General features: G+C 45.7%; 1 protein-coding gene across 3 annotated transcripts; it reads left to right on the top strand.

Moving 5' to 3' along the window:
* The first annotated feature begins 1,643 nt into the window (after nt 1-1,643).
* ENO1 (enolase 1) lies at nt 1,644-26,081 on the top strand. 3 transcript variants are annotated; one of them, XM_081202150.1, is made up of 12 exons: nt 1,644-1,789; nt 7,970-8,063; nt 12,409-12,504; nt 14,402-14,460; nt 15,213-15,282; nt 16,429-16,562; nt 17,628-17,850; nt 21,497-21,694; nt 21,908-22,109; nt 23,117-23,225; nt 24,163-24,221; nt 25,425-26,081. In XM_081202150.1, the coding sequence occupies exons 2-12, from the start codon at nt 7,979-7,981 to the stop codon at nt 25,492-25,494; spliced, it is 1,305 nt and encodes a 434-aa protein (XP_081058276.1). In that variant the 5' UTR covers nt 1,644-1,789; nt 7,970-7,978; the 3' UTR covers nt 25,495-26,081. The 3 variants fall into 3 exon arrangements, with proteins under 3 accessions (XP_081058276.1, XP_081058275.1, XP_081058274.1); XM_081202149.1 differs by having other exon boundaries at nt 1,709-1,867; XM_081202148.1 differs by lacking the exons at nt 1,644-1,789; nt 14,402-14,460 and adding an exon at nt 14,057-14,115.
* The last annotated feature ends 1,053 nt before the right edge of the window (nt 26,082-27,134 follow it).

The raw sequence follows: 27,134 nt of genomic DNA, 5'->3' as shown, positions 1-27,134 counted from the left end.
TTAGACCACAGCGCCTGGGAAACATGATTCTGAACTCAATGGTCCTTTGACCCCATCCAGCAGGGCTCTTATTATTGTTCTCATAGTTCAGGGCATGGGGAGCCATATTCAGCTCCAGGGCTGCATTCTCTTGTGGGCAATGTTGCCAGAAGGGTGGGGCCACCAGCAAAAGATATCTTACCTATGCCGGCCAGCCAGCATGCAAAAGTCAGATGTTCCCACAACACTATGTCTCTCCATACTACTTTCAGGAAAGCAAAGAGGCACTTTCCAGCTTTCCTTCCAGGCAAAAACACTCAGAGAAGCTGTGGCCTATGACAGGGAGTGAGGCCTGAGGAGATTCCAGAGAGTCATTTGCCCTACCCCCACCCTATTATAATTATTATTATAATTATTATAATTATTACTAATTTGTTGGGCTCTAGTTGGCCTAGCAAGGCTCTTCTTAACTAGAATGGTCTTATTTCTGATGATGCATGTATAAGGATTGTACCGAGATAAGTACAGTGGTACCTCGGGTTAAGTACTTAATCCGTTCCGGAGGTCCATTCTTAACATGAAACTGTTCTTAACCTGAAGCACCACTTTAGCTAATGGGGCCTCCTACTGCCGCCACGCCACCAGAGCACGATTTCTGTTCTCATCCTGAAGCAAAGTTCTTAACCCGAGGTAATATTTCTGGGTTAGCAGAGTCTGTAACCTGAAGCGTATATAACCTGAGGTACCACTGTATATCATTAGATTAATCAGATCTTGTTTATTGTTGTGGGACATATGATTAAGGTAGTTTAAATCTTGCCTCTGAGCACATGCAGAGAATGTTCCTTTTTTTAACAAAGGAACTCTACACGTGCTCAGATAAACTTGAACCAACCGATGAAAGGACTTGAGACTGATGGAGACGTTCTTGTATAATGGCCACCTTTTGTAATCCAGTTAATAGGCTTGAGCATCTGTGCCTACATGCATGAAACCTGAAAAATTAAATTAGTGATAATTTTTTTTTCAAAGGTTATTTCCCTGCTTCACACCCCCCTTTTTCTCCTCACAAAAACCCTGTGAGGTAAGCTAGGCTGAGAAACAAAAACTTTAGACAGTTGGGATGCATGTTGCAAAGTTTGGACCTAAAGAAATTAAAGAATTCCTTGCTTTCTAACTGATGCAGATATCCAAATATGTGGTTTATGTAATTAAAAAAAAAAGCTAACATTTTTGTCTTTAAAAGTTTGATTTCAGTATATTACATTTTGAATGTTAAAAATGATTTATCCCGTTTTAAATTTCGATGTGTATATATGTATATACAAAATTTGCTTTCTGTAGCATAAAATTTTGGAGACAGAGGGAAAATAATAAATCCTAGCTTTTATTAGGGCTACCGGCGTATTGTGCCGCTTTGCAACTGTTGCATGGAGGGCGGGGAGAAGAACCACGAGGATGTTCTGCTTCAGAACACCCCCCTTTTCTGCGCTTAGGAAAATGGGGATTTTCCATCACTTAAAAAAAAAAGAAAAGAGCCATCTATGGAGGCGAGCAGCCTCAGCAAAAGGGCCCGCTTGGGCACGTAGCGCACGCGCCAGGAGGCTGAGCTGGCGAGAAGCCCCTCCCGACAAATCAGGAAGAGGCAAAGGGGCCAGGCCAGCCAATGAGAAGCCGGGAAGGGTGCCCCTAATCTGCATGGACGGGACTATAGTTCAGCGCGAGCCGGGCGGATCTTCCCCAGTTGCCCGGGAGCGCGAGCTGAGAGCGGTGCTGGTTCCAATTAGCCGTCTGTTGCCGTTCTTTTTTTGTAAGGAAAATTATTCTATACTGCCAGTATTGTTATTATTATTTTGCAGGTGCTGTTAGCGCTCCAGCTTAGTCACAGGTAAGTGATGGTGGTGGGGGGAACCTAAAATCTCTCCTTCCTTAGCAGGGAGAAAGCTTGTTGCTTTAGGGAAGAAGGATACGCTTGCAAAAATGTTGCAACGGGGAAGACTTTGCAGAAAAGGAAAGGGGAGGGAGTCTCCATTGCAAATATACGGGGGGGGGGATTCCAACTGGTTCTGTGAAGTCAGGACTTCCTTTAGCAGGGCGAACAAAGGACCGAGCTCGGGCATCCCCCCCCCCCAAAAAAAATAATTGTCTGAAGCTAATATCATGTCACTAGGAAGGTTACCAAGGTCCTCAGGTTAAGTCCCATTATAGGCCTCTAAAACCAGCCCCCCATCTTTCTCTCTTGAAATCAAAGCAGCTTCAAGATCAGATAAAAGCTGCTGGCTCGTATAGGTCCAGAGTGAGGTGGGTGCCTGCCTTCCTACGGACTAGCCCCATAAAGGCCTGGATTCTGCAACTGTCTGTAAAGTGTGTGGTTACAGGTAAAGGGTATCGGCCTCTTAGAGGAAATGGGGTGTGGAAGAGAGGCCATACATTTCAAGTACACCCCCCCTCCCTAAAAAAAGAAAAGAAACATTGGAACTGTAGTTTAAGGTTGCTGGGGTTTATTGTGGGGGTGCTATAAATGTATGGTGTGCATGCAACCTCTAGAAGCGTAAGTGGCAGAGTAGCTGTGCAAGGGATGATCTTTGGTATCTTTTCCTCGCCTTCCTACTTCCTCCTGCAAAGGGTTAATCCTGGCGTGATTGACCCTCCCAAGGAAAGGAAGCTAGGAAAGCCCTCTCTAAGTACTTTAGAGGCCCATAAAACTAGCCGCCACCCTCCAGAAGTAATAGTTTCTTGAAGATGGGGCTAGTTTTATGGCAAACCAGGATGGAAACTTGTTACCTGCAGTGCTTTGCGTGGTCTGGGGGTGAGAGAAGTATGGCCAGAGCATGATTCTACAGCGTGCACCATGCTGTGATCAGCTCCTTATCTCTCTCCTCCCCATCCACCTTGCTGGCCTTGCTTTCACTCAATCAGGCCTATGTGAAACACTGCAAGGAGCACTCGGAAGCCCACTGGGTGTGTTTTTTTTAACCTTTCTTGAGCAGGAATGAAAAAGGAGTGCCTTACCTAACACACTACCAAACACTTCCTCCTCCTGCTCTTAGAACTTTGATGCCTTCCTAGGGACCAGCCATGTTACAGAGGCCCTCAAATTCTGTAACCCTGTCTGTGAAGTTCCCTGGTTACATAAAAATGTGAACGTAACTAAAATACCATCCTGTAGAATTCCAAGACTGGGAGGAGGCAGCTGGGTTAGGAGACATGTGTGGCAGCAGGCTTCATGTCTCTAGGCTATCATGCCTTGCATGCCACATTCCACCGTGCAAAGCTGAGCATGGATTTATGAGGGTGGCAGTTGCTGGGTTACACAGAATGTTGCAGCCATGTGCTAAAAACCAAAGGAAGGAAGGAAGGCTTTTTTTTTAAGCCTTATGATTCACACCCAACTTAACTGCCCCTCCTCTTCCTCCTTAACTACAATGAGTAGGAGGATCTGCGTCATGGATCAATTGCACCAGATGGACTTTCCCTTGGTGCAGGGATTGGTTATTGATGCAGTCTTCCTCCTGGGAGCAGTCCTTTGAGTTTCTAAGAAGCTTATTTAACCATTTCCAGAGGGAGAGATGTCTTGGTTTTGCTTAAAGTGCAACAGCTTTGTGATGTCTGGAAGACATGCCTGAGGTCAATTACAAGGCCCCATTGGTTGTATCTGGTGCTAGTCCTACTCAGAGTAGACCCACTGAAGTTGGTGGCCATGACTACATGGCTCCTTTCATTTAAATGGGTCTACTCTGAGCAGAACTTAACAGAACTGCCTTTGGAGTGCATTGCTTCCCTCAAAAGAATCCTGGGAGCTGTAGGTCAGCCACCAGAGCTACAGTTCCCTTTAACAAACTACAATTCCCACGATTCTTTGGGGGAAATTATATGCTTTAAATGTATTGTGTGGACTTGAACTTAGGCTGCAATCCTAACTGCACTTACCTCTGAGTGGGCATGGTTAGCATTGCAGCCTAAGATTGCTGCAAGACTCTTCTGTTATCTAATGACGAAACCTGTACTGTTTGAGTAATGATTAATAGTGGATGTTGCACAGTTCCATCTCTGCTTTGACCCTCTCTTGCAAAAGCAGCAGTCCTTCATCTCTCCTTTCCCAAATATTGAATGTTAGATTCTTACATCAGCTGCCTAGAGCACCTTCGTTTTTTAAATCTTCCTATACCCGAGCATGACTTGTTGCCCATTCTTAAATATCTCCCAGAAAGGTGCATCCCTTGCATTTTGAAAACTAATGCGAATAAAGCAGAGTTTGGGGGATGCTGTTCCTTACTGCTTAGTTCTTCTAAGTGGTGACTAAAACAGCATGAAAGAGTAACAAAACCCTTCCCAGAGCTCCTTTGCAGGCTTAGCTCACAGAGGACTCCAAAAGCTATTAGCTCACAGAGGATAATAATAATGATAATGATAATGTATGCCATCCATCATTGGAAGATCACAGGATTGTTCACTACAACAAAATACAAAATGAGAACACAAAATATATAATAAAACTTAACAAATAACCATTCTCCCACAAAAAACAATTAAAAGGCCATAGAATGTTAAAACAGCCAAAGCTCTGGCTGAAGAGAAACCTTTTTGCCAGCCAGACTCTTAAATATGTAACGGAGGTGCCAGGTGAAGCCTCCATAGGGAGAGCATTCCACAAACGGAGCCACCACAGACTAGGCCCGTTCTTCTGTTGCCACCCTCCAGACCTCTTGTGGAGTGGGAACATGAAGAAAGGCCTCAGTTCAGGGTGGCATCTTGAATGGATTAATAAGGCTTTTTCCAGGTAGAGGGAGAAGCATGGAAGCAGCCAGATGAAAAGCAGGGGATTAGAGGAGAGGAAGAGGTGGAAAGAAGTCCTTGAAACATCTGTTTTTTTAAAAAACAAATTAAACCCAAGCCTAGTTTTCCTTCCTCTCTGGATTCTAATCAGCAGCTTTGGCAAAAAAAAGGTCAATAGTTTGTTCCAAAGGGCACACCGTGTGGAGGTCAAATCTAGTTTCCTTGAAGAATCTAGGGACATGTGGCTGGATAGGGTGGAGAAGGACAGACATTGAGCCATTCTCATTCCTGAGCTCAGTCTCCTCCTTTTTTCTTTTCTTTTTTTAATTCAGTTACATGAAATGCTGAGTCACAGGGCAGAATTAGACATCTTGAGGCAGGCAGGAAATGATGCTTGCTCACTTCCAAACCCGCAGATTCAGACACAAATGGAAGAGTCCGTTTTATGTGGCTTGAACCATGTGCCATGAAACTTATCAGGGGCCTCAGTTAGGAATGGGGAACCTGCTGCCCTCAAGGTGATGTTGGCATCTATCATACCTGGCTATTGTTGGCTGTGTTAGCTAGGATGGATTGGAGCTTAATAATTTCCATCTACTCTGTTTGGTCAATTCGTCCTCTTGCTAAGGGCAGAGTTGTGTGTGCTTTGGGGCAGTGGGGGGGGGAGCTCTGATTTGTGTGACTTGTATTAATTGTGCAGGTTGATTCATGTTCGTCTCAAAAGTATTTCCTTTGGGTGTGGCAAGGACACCATAGGAAGCTGCCTTGTACTGAATCAGACCACTGGCTCAGTGGCTCTCCAGGTTTTCAGACACTTCCAGCCTCCCTTGGAGATACTGGGAAATTGAGCCCAGGACCTTTCTGCATGTTCTGTTACTTGAGCTGTGATGCTTCCCAAATCCTGCTTGCCTCCTACCTGTTAGAAACGCAGGAAGCAGCGTTATACTGAGTCAACCCACAGGTCCACCTAGCTGAATTTTGTCTACACGGGCTGGCAGCACCTCTCTAGGATTTCAGATAAGGGTTCTCTTTGACATACAAAGCAAATGCGCTACCACTGAGCTATGGCCCTTCCCCCTTCATTCTTCACAGTTTCCAGAGTTTCTGTAGTCAGTAAGAGTAGCGAGGTGGGGAAAAGGGAAATCTAGGGCTCCTGCCCCTTTAATAGGTGTACAGATGAGGGAATTCCAGCAGGAGTAGCTTCTGCAGGCCTGTCCAAAGTGCAGAAGCTTTGCCACCTGTCCTTATGCTATTGAGGACTAGTGACTTGATCCCCCAGCCCCTTTGAAAGCTGAGGTCCTCTGGAGGACACTGCATTCTATGCCTAAGAACGCAACCCAGCGATTGTGGGATATTTGCAGAGTTAGTGCTGCAACTGTTGTGACTTTTTAATCTTTTTTAAAAAGATTTTTTTAAACTGTCCAGACTTCTTGGTAGATAATGGGTGCATCTGCTTTCTCCGTTCCAGTCTGTAAATACCCACCAGCCCGGGTCCAGAGAGGCAGAATGGGAAGACTGCAGACAGAGGGTTAAACAGAGAACTAGTTGGATGCAGTTCTGAATAGCTGCAGTGCTGCAATGATCTACGCCAGGCTGTGCAGGAAGGGGCGGGGCTTACAGGGAGGTCGCTTGTTCAAGGACTTCTGAGCAATATTAATGCCGCCTCATCTTCGTAGCCTGGTTAGGCAGCTGAGTCAGCATGCAGTGAGTATCCTCTGCTGGGCAGAAGACTAAATAACCTTTTGCATTAGCTGCTTCTGCTTCTTTTAAAAAAAACCAAAACGAGGCAAGTTATTAAGCAGTAGCTTTTGCATATAAGAGGCTTCCTGAAAAAAAAAATCCAGATACTTTTCAAAAGAGAAAGTGGAGAGTATTGGCTTAGTATTAAACACCGACTTTGCAAGGATCCATCTGGCTTTTTGCCTCGGGGGATAGCTGGTTTGCAAAAGATCAAATATATCAAGGCTGTCTGATCAAGGGATTGGTGCAACTCCCATACGATGAAAGGATTATTATAGTGCTTGGGATTTTTTCAGTTTAGAGAAAAGTTGAGTGAGTGTGGGAGAGGAAATGATAGAGGCGTTTAAAATCTCTCACAGCCTGAAGAAATCTAACACAGAGATGGTTTTCTCCTCGCTCATATTACTGGAGCCCAGTGTTGTCGTCCAATGAAGCTGAATGTTGGGGAGACTCTGGGCAGATGGAAGAAAGTACTTCTTCACAACAGCGCATAGTTAAACTCTGGAACTCATTGCCACAGGATGCAGTGATGGTCCTCAACCTAATTCTCATGCAAAGAGCATTAGTCTTAGAGGGAGTGTAGATGATGCACAGACTGTATTGCCCCGAACAGCTTCTGCAACTGATTCCAGACCTGCATGCTCCATTAAAAACAAACAAAACCCCAGTTTCCACAAAATTCAAGTCTTCCCATATTCTCATTCTTCTCTGAAATGAATTGACCTTCCAATGAATAATAACACTGGCAGTAGGCAGGCAACCATATAGCCCAGTTGAATGTTAGTCCAGTATTCTTAACAGCGACACCACACTGGTTTGGGGGCAGGCCGCAGTTTTTCATGTGCAGAAAGTTTTGCGTTAGGTCATACTCTTTTTTTTTTTTTAAACCTATCAATTCTTTTATTTACCTGTTAAGAGATAGTACATAATGTTTGTATAGACATGCGTTAGGTCATATTCACACCATACATTTAAGCACTATGATACTGCTTCCCCTGAGGAATTCTGGGAGTTTAAGGGTGCTGAGAGTTATTCCCCTTACAGCGCTACAATTCCCAGAGTTCCCTGGGTGAGAGGGACTGATTCTCAAACCATTTCGGAAACTGTAGCTTTGGCACCTCCTAACAACTCAACACCCATGAACAAACTACAGCTCCCAAAATTTGTTGTTTAAAGAATGTTTAGTAACTGTTTAAGCTGGCCTCATAGTGCTTTAAATAGTGCCGGTGTGGCCCTTGGTGGAACAATGGTCTAACTATGTGTAAGAGTGGCTGGGGAAGCCCAGCCAGATGGGCGGGGTATAAATTATTATTATCATTATCATTATCATTATCATTATCATTATTAGACAGCTTCCTATGTTGCTTGGGAATCTTGGACCACCAAGGACACTGGTGGCCATTGTGCTGTGTATTTGGTTTTTTCTTTTTTTTAAGTTTAAAAATACTGTTTTCTCCCTCTTCCTCCTCCTCAGACAAACAAAATGTCCATTCTCAGGATCCATGCTCGCGAAATCTTTGACTCCCGTGGGAACCCCACTGTTGAGGTAGACCTGCACACCAGCAAAGGTAAGCTAACTCTGAATGGCTTCTATCCCCCTTGAGACCTCTTAGCAGTGGGTCCTTGGTTAGGGAAGAGTGATAGCTCAGTGGAAGAACACCTTCTTTGCATGCAGAAGGTCCCAGGTTCAATCCTTTGCATCTCCAGGTAGGCCTGGGATACAACTTCAGAGCCACTGCTGGTCAGTGTAGAACCAGGGTTTCCCAAACTTGGGTCTCCAGCTGTTTTTGGACTACAATTCCCATCATTCCTGACCACTGGTCTTGCTAGGAATGATCAGAGCTGTAGTCCAAAAACAGCTGGAGACCCAAGTTTGCGGAAACCCTGGTGTAGACAGTACTGAGCTCGATGGGCATTACTCTGTAAAGCAGATTCCTATGTACCTTTATGTATGATTATTTAAGAATACACTTTCTGTTCTTGACAAATGTTGGATTGGTATGTCCCATGGAGGACCTTACAGTCTTCAAACAAAAACATCTTGGAGGTCCCAGGCCACAGGGAGGTTAGGCTGGCTTCAACCAGAGCCAGGGCTTTTTCAGCTGTGGCCCCGATCTGGTGGAACGCTCTGTCACAAGAGACTAGGGCCCTGCAGACTTGACATCTTTCCGCAGGGCCTGCAAGACAGAGCTGTTCCACCAGGCCTTTGGCCAAGTCACAGTCTGACCCCCTCCTTTGGTAATCCTCATAGAACTCTACCCCAATGGTTGCCATTACAGTGGTGCCTCGCAAGACGAAAAGAATCCGTTCTGTGATTCTCTTCGTCTAGCGGTTTTTTCGTCTTGCGAAGCAAGCCCATTGAAGGATTAGCGCTATTAGCGGCTTTTAGCAGCTTATCTGCTGATCGGATCAGCTGATAAGCGGCTTAGAAAAGGGGGGGAGGAAAAAAAACCAGGAACACGCAAGACATTGTCGTCTTGCGAAGCAAGCCCATAGGAAATTCGTTTTGCGAAGCACCTCCAAACGGAAAACTCTTTCGTCTAGCGAGTTTTCCATCTTGCGAGGCATTCGTCTTGCGGGGCACCACTGTAATTTGATTCTGAATTGATTTTAGAATGTATTTCAATTAATTGATTGTGATTTTATGTAAACTGTGTTACTTTTACTGTTGTTAGACGCTCTGAGCCCAGCTTCGGCTGCGGAGGGCGGGCTATAAATAAAATTTTATTATTATTATTATTATTATTATTATTATTATTATTATTATTATTGAAGCCACCAAACTGGAAAAATGAGCCTCTTGTTTTCCTCTAAACACATTATTTGTGGTTGACCTCCATGGTTCATTCAGGGGACATAGAAGAGGGATGGGGGTAAAGTCTCCGCCTCCATTTCATGTTTGATTCTGCCTTATTTCTGAGTCAAGCCATTGATCATTCTTTCCCTTCATTCTCCCACCACCATCTGTTATACAGCAAGGTTTTGTGGTGTAGTTTGAAGCCCATACAGGAAAACTTGGTGTGTGTGGAGGGAGGGTGAGGGGCGGGACAGTCGAATGTGTCAAAATCTCCGCCACCCAGCAAGCAGCATTTTAAAGCTTGAAGATAAAAATAAAACTTCCAGCTGCTATGAGTGTAGGATGACATCTTACTGTAGCCGTCCTTGGTGGACTGCAGCCAGTTGCTTCTGGCCTTGCATTTTGGTGGCCTCTGTGGCAACCTGATACACTGAAGATAACCGAGAAGGCAGGGCGGTTGAGTGTGTGTGAAGTGGGGGGAGAATGGTCCCTCGAAACGGCTCAAGGATAAATGTTCTGAGCCAGGTTGGAGGGTTGGCTGAGTGCAGTTGAGCCAGGTTGGAGGGTTGGCTGAGTGCAGTGGGGGCCGGTATAACTTGTGTTCTCTTTTCTGATTGGCTGAGTCTAGGCATGTGGCGGAACAAAGTGGTAGAGGGCTGTACCATTTTGGCCTGCAGCTGAGGTTTCCCATTTCCCACACCTCCCTGCAAGCAGAAAATGAGCACAGCAAGGGTGAAATGTTCAGACCTAGCCCTTTGCACAGTTGCTACTTTTCTCCTTGCAGATGGCCTTTTGTTTTGCCATTTTGCAGTGAGATGGCAGTGTGAATTGGGGCTTTCCCAGAATTTTTGCCTCCATCCATTGGGCCTTAAAATTTAGGGGAATGTTTTTTTCTCCAAGTGTTAGCTAGCATAGTGAATCCAGGACAGCTGTTGGTGCCATGGTGTTCTTGAGGTCTTTCCCTGGTGCCCACAAAGCCTTTGAGCCCTCCCTTCCCATTCACTGCCCCTCTGGTCCAGGAGGGTGTGAAGGTGGTTTCTTTTTTTCTCCCTTGAAAAGCGCATGGAACTAATTTGGAAGAGTGCCTCTTTCCAACTTCCTCAGTTCATCTCCTATGTGCTTTTCAAAGCTCAGATTAATTTTTCTGCATCTGACCTTTTCCCAGATCCCTTGGAAAAGTAAAATGTGTGTGCAGTTTTCTATTTATGTTGTATGGTTGGTGACCCCAAATCTACTCTGCTTAGATGGCTTTAAAAGAGGATTAAATAAATTCATAGAGGATATGGCTACCAGCCACAACAGAGCTACAGTTCCCAGAGTTCCCTGAAAAGGACAGATTTTAAAAACACACTGAGAGTTGTAGCTCTATGAGGGGAATAAAAGGTAAAGGAAACGCCGTTTACCTTCCTGCCGGAGCGGTGCCTATTTATCTACTTGCACTTTGACGTGCTTTCAAACTGCTAGGTTGGCAGGAGTAGGGACCAAACGACGGGAGCTCATCCCGTCGCGGGGATTCGAACCGCCAACCTTCTGATCAGCAAGTCCTAGGCTCTGTGGTTTAACCCACAGCGCCACCCACGTCCCTCATGAGGGGAATAGGGGTCTCCTAACAACTCTCAGCACCCTTACCAAACACCACTTTCCAGGATTCTATGGGAGATGCCATGACTGCTTTAAATTTATAGTGCAGATGTCATTTCTTAGTGCTTGCTTGGGGATAAAGCCCCCATGTTGGCTGGACAAGTGCCCATTTTCCTCTTTTACAAGCCAGAGCTCTCCAGCCTTGAGATGCCAACTCTCCCAGCCCAACGGAGGCTCATTAGGGCGACCCTCTCTTGATTTTGACCAGAGGGAGGCCGCCCTCCCTGCCTAGCCTGCAAATGCTATTGTCTGTGCTCAGTTTGTGCTTTGCACAAAGGAAGTGTCCTTGGAGCAGCAATAACAAAAGGCACAGTGGCCAGCAGAGAGAAAGGGAGGGAGATGTGAACCGACAGAGGCCTCTCAGCGCAAGAAGCGGCGGAGTGAAGTTTTTCTTTCTTTTCTCTTTTTAAAAAAGGGCAACCCCAATTATAGCAGAATTGCAAGCGAGCCCTGTCAGGGATTCCAAATGAGTTCCTTCCAAAACATGAGCTATCATTAGGCTACACAGGAAGGAGGCATCTGGAGGGCGACAGAGAAATAGTTGCTGCTTCCTGTTGGGACACCAGACCTAGCCACAAAGCATTGTGTGTGTCTTGTGTCTAAATAAAGGGGAAGGTAAATAAAGGGACACAAGAGGACGCATAATTGGGTGGGCACAGCCTGCATTAGAGGAAGGCACAGAATAGGTGGCCGGGTGCCAGGTCTGGAGACACACAGCGGCCCTTTGAATCCCACCCTCTCCCAGGGACTCGAGGTGTGCACTAATTTGGCCTGCTCTGAATGAACGAACACTGTCTGTCTGTAAAAAGCTTTATCTGAGTGTTCATTAAAGTGGCAACCAACCTTTGAGGCACAGCTATGTCAGGGGCAGGGGATCTCAGCCCCAGAGGCCCCAATGCAGCCCTTCAGTCCTCTCTGCCTGACCCTTGAGACTGTCTCCAAGCCATGCCTTGCTTCTCACGCTCCCTGAGTGTTTTTGCGTGGCTGAAATAGGTCCTTGAGCTTTGATGCCTCTTGCTTGCCTGAAGAGAATAGAGAAGGGGTGTGTGGAAGCCAGCCTACAGTACAAAGGTAAAACTGGCATCCTTTGCCCCGCCCACTTTGCTTCATGCCCCTCCCACCATGGGCAGGGGGACACCACCACCTGCCTGCAAAGGTTGAAAGGAATGCTGAGCTACAAAGCCTCCACCCACGTGATTTGAGGTCTTCCTGCCTTTAATCTGCTGCTGAGCTGTCAGGCAGGAGCTCAGGCCCCACTAGGCTGCAGCCAACCCCAGCGGCCGTCCTGCCCCATCACAGTTTTAGGTGGTCACAGTGGAGCTGGAAGAGGAAGTTGGCAGAGCGACGCTTTCCCCCACTTCCTCTTTCATCTCTATGTTCCTTGCCAGTCTCCACTGTGAGATGGTTCCGTGCAAATGTTTCTCTGTCGTCCCAGAGCTTGCCAGGACCAATACTGTTTTTTCCTTCCTCTCCAGGTCTCTTCAGAGCTGCTGTTCCAAGTGGAGCTTCGACTGGGATCTATGAAGCCCTGGAACTGCGCGACAATGACAAGACTCGTTTCCTGGGGAAAGGTAAAGCTTTCATAGTGTGGTGAATGCACTAGTTGTTGTTTTTTCTCTTTTGCTCTCCCAACTTGGTGCTTCTGGGTGCTGTTCCACAGATGCTCCTTCTACTGCTCTTTTTGCCCCCCGCCCCCGGTTTGTGTCTCCCAGCTACGGCCGAGATTCTGCAAAGGGCATTGCATAAGGGACCCTTTACCGTGGCCTTGCAAAATTTGTCCATTCAAGCTTTGCTGCCTTCCTCCCTGCATGCAAAAATAGTTTTGGTGATGTGGCAAAGAGGTGTCAACGTTCTGACTGAAATTGTTTGGTTTATAACCCATACAGCTGTGCCTAAACTCTCCAGGTTATTTGGACCGCTGTTCCCATCATTCTTGGCTTTGAGGGATGAGCCCCCACACATTCACTCACCTGTCCTTGGTGGGAAAAGGTAGCAGGTGCAGGAGGGGAGTGGCTTAAATCCAGCAATATCTGGAGGGCACTGGGTTGGGCAAGGCTGATGTTCAACACAGCCTTCAATTAAGCCGGTCCCTGTCCCCAAACGAATTTGAATCTAAAATGGACACAAATAGAGAAATGGAAGAAAGTTGAAAAGGGAGTTAACATGTCACCTGCTGGCTCGTACAGAGAGTCTCCCTAGGTTTCCACAGAGCGGTCGGCCTGGTGCCTCTGGAACGAATGCTGGCAAATGTACTTAAAAGCAATGGGTTTGTATCCAGCTACATTTTGCTCAGAGTGGATCCATTTAAATAAATGAACCTAAGTTCGTGCCCGTAATATGTCAGCTTTGACCAGGACTAACATCTGATGCAACAGCCCGTAAGGCTTAAGGAGGGATTGCTAACTAAAGTTATATTCCACTTTCTCAAACACTTCCAAGTGGTTTACAAAAGATAATCCAAAACATTTATTTAAAAATACACCAATAAAAGCAAACATTAAAAGCAAGTTACATTTACAAAATAATAATTCTGTGGGTGTAATTATATATAAATTTAGTACTGATTTAAAATTACTGGGTTGCATTCAACTAACTTTTATTCAGAGTAGAACCATTGAAAATTATGACCATGAGTAGCTTAGGGGTCCATTGATTTCAGTGTCTGAACCAGCACATAGACCCCGTGGTTGCAGCCATTGCTCGGTCTCCAGAGGCTGTTTGCATCATGGAGCCGGAGCTTCAGCTGGAAGGGCAAGAAAAGAAAGCAGGGAAGCATCTGTAAGCCATGCTTTGGCTGCTGCTCTTTTGGCTACGGTTTGAGCTGCTTAATCCATAGTTGGCGCAGACCACAGGTGGATGGTGATGCCTGACATGAGCTACTGTTAAATGAAGCCTTCCTGGTTTTGTCAGGTTTGCATGTACCTGAAGCCTCTTCCTCTTTCCTGCTCCCCACTCCTGATTATGGGTCCTCTGGTCATTTTTGCTGTGAATCCCTGCCCCCCCCCCCTTGCATGCTGCTGCTGCTGCTTTTGTGGTCTCTTGTGGGCGTTCATCTTTCTCTCTCCCTTCTTTCTCCTTTCTCCCGTCTCTCTCTTCCCTCCTCGTCCACTCGGTTCCCACCAGGCGTCTCCCGAGCAGTTAAATATGTTAACGAATTCCTGGCGCCGGCACTGTGTACTCAGGTAAAGGATGTGTGCTTGCAACCTGGCCTGTCTCCAGGCAGGCTCCTCCTCTGTGCATGGTCTATGGGACTAACCTTCCGGCAGGCATTCCTAGACGATGGCTATTCCCTCAGTGACATAATTTTGTCTGTTTTTTTAAAAAAGGACTAGTGTGCTGCACCCCTTTAATATATATCTTGTCTTGAGGGCTAGGTGGTTGGGGCTGTAATGGCAAGTGATCCTCTACTAATGCCTGCTTTTGCCTTTGGTGGATTGGATTAGTGATTGATTTGCTTGTTCCTTCCAGGTGTCTCAAAAGCTGTTGAGCACGTCAATAAAACAATTGCCCCTGCACTGGTTAACAAGGTAGGAGCCTTCCTTATTTCACTAACCCCTCTAGTGCAAGTGTAGCCATTCCTAGTCTCTTTAACGTTCTTTGTATGGGTGAGAAAGCCAGCATAATACTAAGCTCCTTACCGTCATCAGCGAATGGCCTCCTTTTGGATGCATGAACACGAAAGCATGTTTGAAAAGCGCTGTGGGAATTCTAAAACGGCATGAAATAATGTTACGGATGGAAAACTGCTTGCAGTTCCCGAGTCCTGCCTTAAGAATGTTTCCCAGTGCACCAGATTTATTCTGCAGCTCTCCCTCCTTGCAAGCTAATTTGGGGGGTGTTCAGGTTGGTGGCCCATAAGGCAGCTTAACGTCTTCCCCCACCCCAGTCTTCCCCGATGTCCTGAGTGGATCTGTTTAGTCAAAAGGGGTTTTACTTGGTTTAATTCAGTGTTGCCACCCTGTTTGTTAATTGGGTCCTTTAAGAGCAGCTTGATCTGCAGACATTACCGATCAACCTGTTTTTTTAAAAAAGCACATGAGCTGCCTAGGCTGTTTTTCTATTCAGTTGGCAATTTTCAGTTCTTAATTGAGGTGAAGTGTGCTAAAATGAAGTGAAGGGGTTGCCTCTCCTTGGTGTGTTGTTTGGATCATCTATCCCTGACCAATGGCAAGTGTCCACTGGGAGATTAGTTATGACTAAGTCAGGATGTAAACATGAGGTTCCCCCCCCCCTCATTGGATTGTTTTGGTTGCCTTACCTCTTCTCCTCTTCCCTGCAGAACATCAGTGTTGTGGAGCAGGAGAAGATCGACAAGCTGATGCTGGATATGGACGGGTCAGAGAACAAGTGTAAGTGGAATGGTTGGACAAGTGTAATACCTTTGTGATTTTGCAGCCATGAATGCTCTTGGTTAGGTCCAAGAGCAAGTAAACTGTTGTGCTAGTGAGGTTGAGAGGTGCTCCTCAGGTGCTTCTCAGCCTCTCTGCTGCCTGAAAGATTTATAGCACAATAAAAGAAGTCACAATTCCTTCATAAATGCTGCAGCTAACCACACCCGAGTTGAGAACAACCATAGCTCAATGGTGGAGCTTTGATGCAGAACCCCAGATGCAATTGCCAACATCTCCAGGTAGGGCTAGGAATGTTCCCTTTCTGGGAACTCTGGAGAGCTGCTGCCCATCAGGGTAGGCAAGGCTGAGATGGATGGACTTAATGGTCTGATGCATCACAAGGTTGTTTCCTATGATTCCACTGGGCTCCTATGCACATTTTATTGGAGAGAAAGTGCCTTTGCTAGAAAGGAGTCTAGGTTTGGAAAAAATCCTCTTGCATTGTTTTACTATAATCATCCATCTCCTACTAAATGTAAGGAAATGAAAACATAGTGGACTGAGCCAGGTGTTTGTTTATTTCCACTTTCCTATGATTGAAAATCTGCAAGAGGTTTACATTAAAATGATCAAAAAATAGGAACAGCATTCAATAAAATTTCCTAAAACCTGGATGAAAACAAACACAATTGCATACCTCAAATAAAACAGTGTTCCAAATTGACTTGATTTTAAATTTTGTAAACAAATGATACATTTTCTCTCGCAGTGTTGTAGTTTTGTTGTTGTTTAACTTTTTGTTTTTTAATTATTTTTATTTAATAATATAGCATTTATTAAATCACCCTCAACATATGCAGTTCAAGGCAATGTATAAAATACAATGCAATAAAAACCGTCCAGAAAGCAGGTTAAAATAAAAGACTATGCCAAGGAGACACAGCACCTTGGAAAGCGTCTTGGAACAAAAGTGTTTCCAGTTGTTTCTAGAAAGTGCAGAGAGTGGGTGCCTGTCATGGGTGCTGGGCGTATCTTGAAAGAAAAGCTGTTCCACAGAATGGGGCAGCCACACTGAAGGCCCTGCTCCAAGTCACTGTGGAGTGGGCTTCTGAGATCTTGGAACTTGCAGGAGAATCAAGTAACCTCTTTTTCTTACTATCTTAGCCAAGTTTGGTGCAAATGCAATTCTGGGCGTCTCCCTGGCTGTCTGCAAGGCTGGGGCTGCTGAGAAGGGGGTCCCCTTGTACCGCCACATTGCTGATCTGGCTGGGAACCAGGACGTCATTCTGCCAGTCCCTGTAAGTTTTCCTTTGTTGCCATTCTGCAAAGGAGGCAAGATCTGGTGAAGACAAAACAGCTCTCTTGCTCCTACATAGCCATATGGAGGGGCAGTGGCTTTTGTGAATTAAGACTGGAAAAACAGCAAACATGTTAGATTTTCAGAGTTCAGTGGTTCTCATCTAGTTAAGAACCTGACGGCTGGAGCAGGCCATCTAATCCAGCATCCTTTTTCTCACAGTGGCTAACCAGATGCCCCAGATGGCTTTCCTCTGAAATAATCCAGGGAACTGGTTTCCTAAGGGTACTGAGAATTGTTCGGGGAAACCCTACTCCTCTTGCCCAGCTACAATTCCCAAGAGTTCCTTGGGAATAGGGGTTGGGGATAGAACCACTCTGGGGATTGGAGGAAAACGACTCTCAGCACCTTGAGCAAGCCACAGTTCCCTGGATTCTTTTAGTTAATTGATTGTTTTCATGCATATTGTATTTATATGATGATAGCCACTCTGAGACTGGCTCTGGCCGGGGAGGGCAGGGTACAAACAACAATTTATTATAATTATAGGGGAAAGCCATGAGTGGTATGATACTGTAAACATCAAAAGCACAGTTGGTGGCAACCTGAGAGGGAGCCATTTCTGTGATGGCTCCCGTATTGTGTGAATATATGATGACGAGAATAATCATCATATAATAATTTATTATTTATACCCTGCCCATCTGGCACCTTCATGTTCAGACATGCCCATGAAAAACTAAGGTGCAGATGATGTTGATCACTGGGCAGCTGTCAAAGCAAACTTATGTTTTAATTGCTGGTTCTAAATGTGTGTTTGATGTATTTTAGTTATTGGTTTTTTAACTCGCTTGTGTTTTTTACTTTGTAATTTATAATGGATGTTTTTAAAAGTCGGAAGCCGCCTTGAATCCCATCTTGGGAGAAAAGCAGGATATAAATAAATAAATAAAAATGATGATAATAAACGAGCAATGTAAATGGTGCTTCCGTTGGGACTGATTGCATTTCTGGAGCATTAACCTCTTGGGTTTTCTTTCCCCCTTTCGTCTTGCCCACCTTCCAGGCCTTCAATGTGATCAATGGCGGTTCCCACGCTGGTAACAAGCTGGCCATGCAGGAGTTCATGATCCTCCCTGTTGGGGCCGAGAGCTTCAAGGAAGCCATGCGCATTGGCGCCGAGGTGTACCACAACCTGAAGAATGTCATTAAGGAGAAGTATGGGAAAGATGCTACCAACGTGGGCGACGAGGGTGGCTTTGCACCCAACATCTTGGAGAACAAAGAAGGTAATGGATTGTTTAGCTCTTCGCTACCTTATTGAGTTGGCGTGCAGAGTCCATGCTGACAGCCTATAGTTATGTCCTTCCTTGGGAGGATGGTTAAAACACCTGGGGCTTTCTAGTTCACAGAAAAGGCAAGGTTGCAGGTGTCAGTGCGGTAAGAAAGACAGTATCCCATTTAGGGTGGGAGGTTGAGTGTGGGGGGGTATTTTTGGTTTAGAGTAGATGTGGGGCAGCTTTGTCTCTCCAGATATTGCTGAACTACAACCCTCATCATCCCTGGCCATTGGCCAGTTCAGAATTGTAGTTCAGAAACATCTGGAGGGGCCAAAGGTGCTCCACACACAACTGGTTAGAGAAAAAGAGAGTGTGCAGGCTACAGATGTGTCTTTCCCTACGAGGAAATGTTCCACAACATTTGGGGCCTTTTAATCGGGAGAAATGGAGGAACGCGGGTGGCGCTGTCTGTTAAACCACAGAGCCTAGCACTTGCCGATCAGAAGGTCGGTGGTTCGAATCCCCGTGACGGGGCGGGCTCCTGTTGCTCGGTTTCTGCTCCTGCCAACCTAGCAGTTCGAAAGCATGTCATAGTGCAAGTAGAAAAATAGGTACCGCTGTGGTGGGAAGGTAAACGGCGTTTCCATGCGCTGCTCTGGTTCACCAGAAGCGGCTTAGTCATGCTGGCCACATGACCCGGAAGCTGTCTGCAGACAAAAGCTGGCTCCCTCGGCCTATAGAGCGAGATGAGCGCTGCAACCCCAGAGTCTGTCATGACTGGACCTAATGGTCAGGGGTACCTTTACCTTTAATCTGGAGAAAAGACAAGTAAGACATGATAGTGGTTTGTAAAATTATGCACAGCGTTCAGAAAGTGGCTAGAGAAAAGCTTTTCTCATAGTGCATGATGTGCAGTGATCACTCTAGTGTTAAGCACTTTAGCGTTAAATCCATCTGGATTTCTGCGTTTGGGCATAGCTGCATTGCGAAGGATCGGATGCATAAAACCTTTCTGGACAAGGAAAGGTTCCAGAATTGAAGCTTTTCTGTTTAGAGAAAAGGCAAGCAAAATAGGTGGCATGAAAGAGTTGTTGAAATTACACATAGCCTGAAGAAATTAGATAAATATTTTTTTTCTCTCCCTCATAATAAATAGAACCCGGTGGGGCCAATGGAAGTGGGGAGAGTTGCTGACACACTCAGGCCCTCCTTATGGTCTTCCTTTTGGAGCATAGAATCCTAGAATTGTAGGGTTGGAAGGGAACCTATGGGTCATCTAGTCCAGCCCCTGCAATGCAGGGCATCTGGTTGGCCACTGAGAGCAGGATGCTGGATTAGGTGGGCTTTTCTTGGCCTGATACTCAGTGGGGGCAGCTGGCACTGAGTGAACCTCCCTGCAGCCAGGAGGAACGGAACTCTGTGACCCTTCTCTCTGTCTCTCCAGTGTCACACAGCTGCTGAGGCAGCGTGAATCCCTCCAGGAGGTAGGCGAGAATTGCTTTCGAGCAATGCGGAAAACTCGCTGATGGCTGCTTACACGTTTTATTTGTAATACCACCCGGCCATGCTGTGTCACTCCAGGCTATTTACTGTACAGGAAGACAGGCTCTGGTGGCTGCTGTGGGCCTTCTCTGGGGGTACAAGTAGCACTTCCTGCCTCTCCCAGCCAAGTTGGCAGCCGAGGGCCTCAGTAGCTGGGTCTTCCCTGTCTGAAATAGACTTGCTGTTGCTGGGGAGAGCAGGGAGATGTGTAACTGGAACCACCTTGAGTGGGCTTTGGAAGGATTCCCCACTTCTCTTTCCCCCACCTCATTGAGACATAAGAACACAAGAGCCTGCTGATTCAGGCCAGTGTTCCATTGAGTCTAACATCCTATCCTCACAGTGGCCAACCAGATGTCTTTCGTTTTTTTTTTTATAAAATTTTTATTGGTTTTTCAGAATTTTTAAAGACAAACAAACACAGAAAGAACAAACATACATGTATAAATTCATAACATATTTTCGTAAACCTCTTTTCTGGGACTTCCCCATACCTCCCCTTTCTGCATCCCAATGTCCAAAGTTTTGTAGCAACTCCCAATTGTTACTTTTCAACCTCTGTCATCTTAGTCCTCTCTATGTTCTGATCTTATATCACTGTATCCCTTTGTTTCTAAAAACCACAGCACATTAACATTCATTAAGTTTATAGTAGTCCTTAAGGTAACTTTTAAATTTTCTCCATTCTTCTTCCACCGTCTCTTTTCGTTGGTCACGGATTCTGCCTGTCATCTCAGCCAATGTCATATAGTCCATCACTTTCATCTGCCATTCTTCCAGAGTGGGTAAATCTTGTGTCTTCCAATACTTTGCGATGAGGATTCTTGCTGCTGTTGTAGCATACATAAAGAAAGTTCGGTCCCTCTTCGACACCAATTGGCCGACAATGCCCAGGAGAAAGGCCTCTGGCTTTTTAGGAAAAGTACATTTAAGTACCTTTTTCATTTCATTATAGATCTTTTCCCAAAAAGCCTTAATCTTCGGGCATGTCCACCAAAGGTGGTAGAAGGTACCTTCAGTCTCTTTACATTTCCAACATTTGTTATCGGGCAAATGATAAATTTTTGCCAGCTTGACTGGGGTCATGTACCACCTGTACACCATTTTCATAATGTTTTCCTTTAAGGCATTACATGCCGTAAATTTAATACCGGTGTTCCATAACCATTCCCAGTCATCTGACATAATGTTATGACCAACATCCTGTGCCCATTTAATCATGGCTGATTTGACTGTTTCCTCCTGTGTATTCCATTTCAGCAACAAATTATACATTCTGGATAAATTCTTAGTATTAGGTTCTAGCAGTTCAGTTTCTAATTTTGATTTTTCCATCTGGAAACCAATTTTCCTGTCCTGTTTGAAAAATTCCACTATTTGATGATACTGAAACCAATTTTGTACCTTATGCTTCAGTTTCTCATAGCTTTGCAATCTCAACTTATCTCCATCTTGTTCCAAAATTTCCCAATACTTCGGCCATCCGACCTCCATATTGAGTTTCTTCACTGCTTTGGCCTCCACTGGTGAGACCCATCTAGGGGTTTTGTTTTCCAAAAGGTCTTTGTATCTTCTCCAAACATTAAACAATGCTTTTCTAACAATGTGATTCTTGAAGATACTGTTAACAACAACCAGATGTCTTTCGGAAGCCTGCAAGAGCAGTCTTCAAGCCATCAAAAGTTGGTGGCCCTCACCGCCTCCTGTGGGAATGAGTTCCATAGTTTGGGATTGCTTTGCCACTAGCAAAATGCTCTGTAGGGCCAATGTACCCCCTGCTCTAATCCCAAAGGATCTTTCATCAGGCCCTGTTTTGGATGTGCTAAACTGGGTGTCGTGTTCTGGCCATTGGGCCCCTTCTTTGATGACGCTTGTGGAGAAAGGACTCATGAGAGCTTTCCCATTGTAGAGCAAATGCTTACGATTTCAAAAGTCTTCTTTTCTGTATGTGCAGAACAAGTAACTTTATGTCTTGTTTTTAGTACCCTTTACTCAAAGCAATGCATAAGATAAAAAGGCAGTGCTTGCATCATAAAATGAACTGAATACAAACCTTGGATGATGATCCTTTCTGTTCAAAAACCCCCAATTCTGTTGCTGTCCTCCTCCTCAGCTCTGGAACTGCTCAAGACTGCCATCAGCAAGGCTGGCTACACTGACAAGATTGTCATTGGGATGGACGTGGCGGCTTCCGAATTCTATCGCGATGGGAAATACGACCTGGACTTCAAGTCCCCTGATGATCCCAGCAGATACATCACTCCTGACCAGCTGGCTGACCTCTATAAGGGTTTTGTCAAGAATTACCCATGTGAGTGCAGGGGCCATATTCCTTCTGAAGGCCACACGCTGTTGGTGGGCAGAGTGGGAGGCGCAAGTAGGTGGAGAACCATTGTCACCTTGAGCGGTGACAGGGAGGACTGTGCAAGCACATGAGAAAGGCCACACATTTGCTGGGTATGTAACTGGTAAACCACCTGCCTGAGTAATATTGTCCTTCTCTTGCCCCCATCCCAATGGCCAGTGGTTTCCATTGAAGACCCATTTGACCAAGACGACTGGGCTGCTTGGAAGAAGTTCACCGCCAGTGCAGGCATCCAGGTTGTTGGTGATGACCTGACGGTTACCAACCCGAAGCGCATTGCCAAAGCCGTGGAAGAGAAGTCCTGCAACTGCCTGCTGCTGAAAGTGAACCAGATTGGCTCTGTCACAGAGTCGCTCCAGGCGTAAGTCTTTCCCTTGCTTTCCGCAGGGGAGGAAATGGCGGTTGAGCAGGAAGTGGAGAGCAGGAGCGGACAGATACTTTACAGCAGGGGTCAGCAACCTTTTTCAGCCGTGGGCTCAGACCATGTGGTGGGCCGGACTATATTTTGAAAACAATATATGAACAAATTCCTATGCCCCACAAATAACTCAGAGATTCATTTTAAATAAAAGGACACATTCTACTCAGGTAAAAACACGCTGATTCCCGGACCGTCCGCAGGCCGGATTGAGAAAGTGATTGGGCTGCAGCTGGCCCACGGGCCTTAGGTTGCCTACCCATGCTTTACAGGCTTGCTCAGCAGGTGTAGTGGTTTGTCCCAGAGCCCTCCCCATCAGCATTAAAAAACGGGAGCTTTTTAGCCATGGAGAGGAGGAGTCTTCTCACGCTTTGTGCTGATTAGAGCCAATTGGAGTCAAAGGAAGGTGAATCATCCACTAAAGGATTGGCTCTGCTAGGGTCACTCTGGAGAAGGCACATGGGAAGATCACCGATGAGGAGTTGATCTGTATGCTCCAAAGCTAAGCATTGAGGAACACTGAAAACACAAGGTGCTTGGTTTGCTGGTTCTGTCACGCACAATGGAACCTCCAGGAAAACAACTTAAGTCACTCTGAAAGAAGATATTGGAACGCTTGTGTATACACAAGACATAGTAGATCTAGCTGAAAGGGACTATGTGCAGATCTGCAAACAGTTGGGGGTCAAGGGCAACTGCTGCTAAGTAGACAATACTTAACATGATGGACTAATAGTCTGGAGTGGTATAAAGCTATTACCTGTCTGCTCCGTGTCTTCTCTGAACTCGCCCAGTCCCCTTGTAAAGGCAGATGTGCAGATGCACATAAGGCAGTCTTGAAATGGCTGGTGCCAAGCGAGGGGAGCAACTCAGTTGGCTCTTCTATGTAGTCTCAATAGCCTGCTTGCAAAATGAATCAGTTTCTAGCATCTCTTGTCTTCCTGTTGCAGCTGCAAGCTCGCCCAGTCCAATGGCTGGGGCGTGATGGTGAGCCATCGCTCTGGGGAGACTGAAGACACCTTCATTGCTGACCTGGTGGTTGGGCTGTGCACTGGACAGGTGAGTGTTTCCTTGCTGAGGTGGCTGCTTTTGCTTCCCAGTTGCAGGGCAAGGTGGGAAGGGGAACCTGTACCCCTTCCGGAACATGATGGGATGAAGTCCCAGCTGGCATTGGCCAAAGGTCATGGATTATTGGAGTTCAGCAACAGTTGGGGAAGCCACACATCTAGGCATGCAGAGAAGGCAGGCTTACATAGGCTTAGAAGTCTGTTTTAAGTACAGTGGACGCTCGGGTTGTGAACGTGATCCATGCGGGATGCACGTTCACAACCCGCAGCAGCGCGTCTGTTCATGCACGGGTTGCGATTCAGTGCTTCTGCACATGAGCAACCGCCGAAACCCAGAAGTAACCTGTTCCGGTACTTCCGGGTTTCGGCGGGTCTGTGACCCAAAAAAACACAACCTGAAGCATCTGTAACCCGAGGTATGACTGTATTAGTATAATCATTTCCATTTCTAGACTGCTGAATATTAAGATCTCGCAGCTTAAAATGTTGGACGTTGTAGCCCTTGTTGGCCATACTCAGAGAAAACCCGTTGACATTAAAGGGCATGACTGACCTAGATCCATTAATTTCAGTGTGTCTACTTTGGGTAGGGTTTGGATAGCTAAAACCCATAAATATATACACGGAAAAAATTCAACAAAATTGTGTCAAATTTTACGTACTTTAAAAAATTACACCAGCATAACAGTATCCACCATAACAGTATTGAGATAAGTTAAATCTAGGCAGCTTCATGTAAAATCCCAACCCACAGAAAACACACCATTTGTAAAATCGTGGAATTGTAGTGTTGGAAGGGAGCAGGAGGGGTCATCATTTGCTGCCTTGTATGTTCATTAGGTAGGCAGGAGGATAGGATTGGAAGCGGGGAGGAATAATTCTATTATGCTTCATGTTTATTGTTTCTTGCTTAATTTCTGTCTCCACAGATCAAGACTGGTGCTCCCTGTCGGTCTGAACGTCTAGCCAAATATAACCAGCTTCTGAGGTAAGGGTTAAGTTGAGGAATTTGGGCTTATTTAGATGTATATCGAAGTGTGTTGAGGGAGGTAGATCATATCTGTTGGCCCTGTTTTATGGCATGCGCTGCACAGGAGACTGTGTGTTCACACAGGGCACATGAAATTGAATTTCATGTCCGGAAATGCTTTACAGAACAGAAAATACAAAAAAATTGCAGGAATATTGACAGTGCTTGAAACAATGAAATTCAGAACGAATACTGGAGTGTTAACTTGGAAGAAATCAAACTTTTAGTGTGGCAGCACCCACACCTTTGGAACTCCCTGCCTGTTGACACCAGGCAGGGGCTTTTTACTATATTGTTTTTGATGGCTGCTAAAAATATTTTTGCTTAGGGAAGCCTCTTCAGACATGTAGAATGTTGGGAGGTTTTTTAATCAGCTAGTTTTTAAAGAAGGTTTTAATTGTGATTTTTTTCTGGATTTTTGATAATTGGTACTTTTATTGATAACTGAAGTGTTTTATTCCTTTTGTAAACTTACAGAGGGTTGGGGTGGTGGTTTCCAATTAAGCAGTATATAAATGTTATGAAAGGAAACAAATTAAAACACCACCTGGAATATCTTAACAACATGCTTGTTAGAGTTGCAGTTTGTTTAGGGTGCTGAGAGTTGTCAGGAGATCCCCATGTCCCTTCACATTTACAAATTTCCAGTGGTTTAAGACACAATCCCTCTTCACAGGCAATTGTAGCTCTGTCAGGGGGACAGGGGTTTCCCCAATTACTCTCAGCACTCTGAACTCCGCAAACTGAAGCTCCCATAATTCTTTGGGGGAAGCCACCACAGCGTAAAGCACACTGAAGCCAACTCCTAGGCGCCAAAAATATTTGAGGGGTCGGGGTCTCCCAAAGTTGATGAATATTGTCATTCATTTGATGTTCGTGCGCCACACCTTGTGATCGATGACGCAGGATGGGGCTTGCCTCCCCCCCCAATATTTTATTCAAGTTGGCACCCCTGGCTTTAAAGTAATATCATAGTTCTTGAAATATAGGGTGTGAATGTCGCCTAAGTGCCACAAGACTTTTGACTCTTGATCAGTACAGATCTTTTCTTTTAAAAAAGCAGATTATGGACACATCCTTTCTCCTGGAAATTATTGCTCCTCACGCTTGTCTTTTTTTTTTTTTTTTTTCTTTACTCCCTCCACCACCATTTTCCCTCAGGATTGAAGAGGAGCTGGGGAACAAGTCCCGCTTTGCCGGCAGAAACTTCAGGAACCCTCGCGTCAACTAAACCCGCTTTTGGCTCCGACGAGGCTCCCCTCCTTCCCCGACCCCCCCCACCCCCCCACTTGCGGTTGAAAGCACTAGTCACCTAAATTTAGAAACAAAATAAAGAAAAACTAAGGGCAGCTGATGTGTAGGGGGAAAGACAAACTTTTTGCAGGTCCTCTCATCCTAGGCTACAATTCATCTAGTGCGTTTCATCTTCCTTCTCTCGCCTCCCCAGCTCCGATCTGTTGCTTCTTAAAGCGCTTGGCTGCTTTTGTAAACAGACAACTCCCAACACCCCACCCCGTTCTTCCCTAGAGAGTGTTTCATTCATCATAATGAAACTAAGGAGAAAGATTTAAGAGTCCCGGTGATGCTGGCATGAAAATTGTAAAGCTGCTGCCATATTTTTTGGGGGTAGCCCTATTCATGACTGAGGGTAATAAGTGTTTCTTTCTCCTCCGCTTCCCTCACCACCCCATCCCTAAAGCCCCACCCCCCCACCCCTCTTAGTGTGTGGAAGCTGTGTAACTTGCAGTGCAGCCTGAGGTACCTGCAAAACAGAAAATAGTAGTTCTCATGTGAGGTAAATAAAAACAGAGAAACGTCTGTGTGATGTGGAGTTCTTAATGGAAAAGTGTCTGGGGACCAGATAATTTTAAGGTGTGAGATAGTGGGGAGAGCAGCCTTCAGAGAGAGATGGCTGTGTCTGCATGTGAGAGAGAAGTCTTGGCAGTATCAGAAGAGAAAATGGTGGCTATTGGCAATCGCGAAATTGTGGCTGTCCTCTTACATGGTTTAGGAGCACGTATACATTGATACCACTTTAAACATGGGGCATACCTGCTTTGACCCCTATCTGCTACTCTGACCATTTGTCTTGCCATCTCCCAAAAGTGTGTGTGGAAGTGGAGAAGATTATACTCGAAGTGATCTTCATTATCCTTGGTTTTTATCCCCCGTCTTCCAAAAAGGTGGCATCGGTAGCTCCCATTTGTCCTTCCATATTTTGTAGGGGCTCCAGCTCCCAGCAAGCACAGCTAGTGGCCATTATCTGGAAGCCCACAAATTCCACATTCCTGCACTGACTTTCTCAAAGTTTAAAACATTGGTAACTGCCCTTCTGTCTCCAGGTCACGCTGTTCAGCAATAAAATTATAGTACATTTCATACATCAACATAACTTCCAGCCACTTGGCATGCACTGGGTGATATGTTTGATACAATCAAGTTAAATTATGATTGGGATGAAAGGCTAAGTGAAAGTTGGATGGCTTAAGCTTGCAATTAATATCTGCTCTCAAAAAAGGATTTGTCCCACCATGTTCGAGTTGGCCATCAGGATCTCATTGTCTTGACTCTCTGCCCTAGTCTTGAGAAATACGGTATTTAGAAGCCACTTAGATGAGTTGGACGCAGGTGGCGCTGTGGGTTAAACCACAGAGCCTAGGACTTGCCGATCAGAAGGTCGGCGGTTCGAATCCCCGCGGCGGGGTGAGCTCCTGTTGCTCGGTCCCTGCTCCTGCCAACCTAGCAGTTCAAAAGCACCTCAAAGTGCAAGTAGATAAATAGGTACCGCTCCGGCAGGAAGGTAAACGCCGTTTCCGTGCGCTGCTCTGGTTTGCCAGAAGCGGTTTAGTCATGCTGGCCACATGACCCTCG

Source organism: Podarcis bocagei (genome assembly GCF_964188305.1).
Source record: "Podarcis bocagei genome assembly, chromosome: 7".
Classification (NCBI taxonomy): domain Eukaryota; kingdom Metazoa; phylum Chordata; class Lepidosauria; order Squamata; family Lacertidae; genus Podarcis; species Podarcis bocagei.
The sequence above is the reverse complement of the archived record's forward strand: the minus strand, read 5'-3'. Positions and strand labels throughout refer to the sequence as shown.

Bases quoted from the DNA above. Each gene is read 5' to 3' on its own strand.
- ENO1 (XM_081202150.1), top strand. From the start codon at position 7,979: ATGTCCATTCTCAGGATCCATGCTCGCGAAATCTTTGACTCCCGTGGG. The intron at 8,064-12,408 runs GTAAGCTAACTC...CTTCCTCTCCAG, and splicing joins AGACCTGCACACCAGCAAAG to GTCTCTTCAGAGCTGCTGTT. The intron at 22,110-23,116 runs GTAAGTCTTTCC...TTCCTGTTGCAG, and splicing joins GTCACAGAGTCGCTCCAGGC to CTGCAAGCTCGCCCAGTCCA.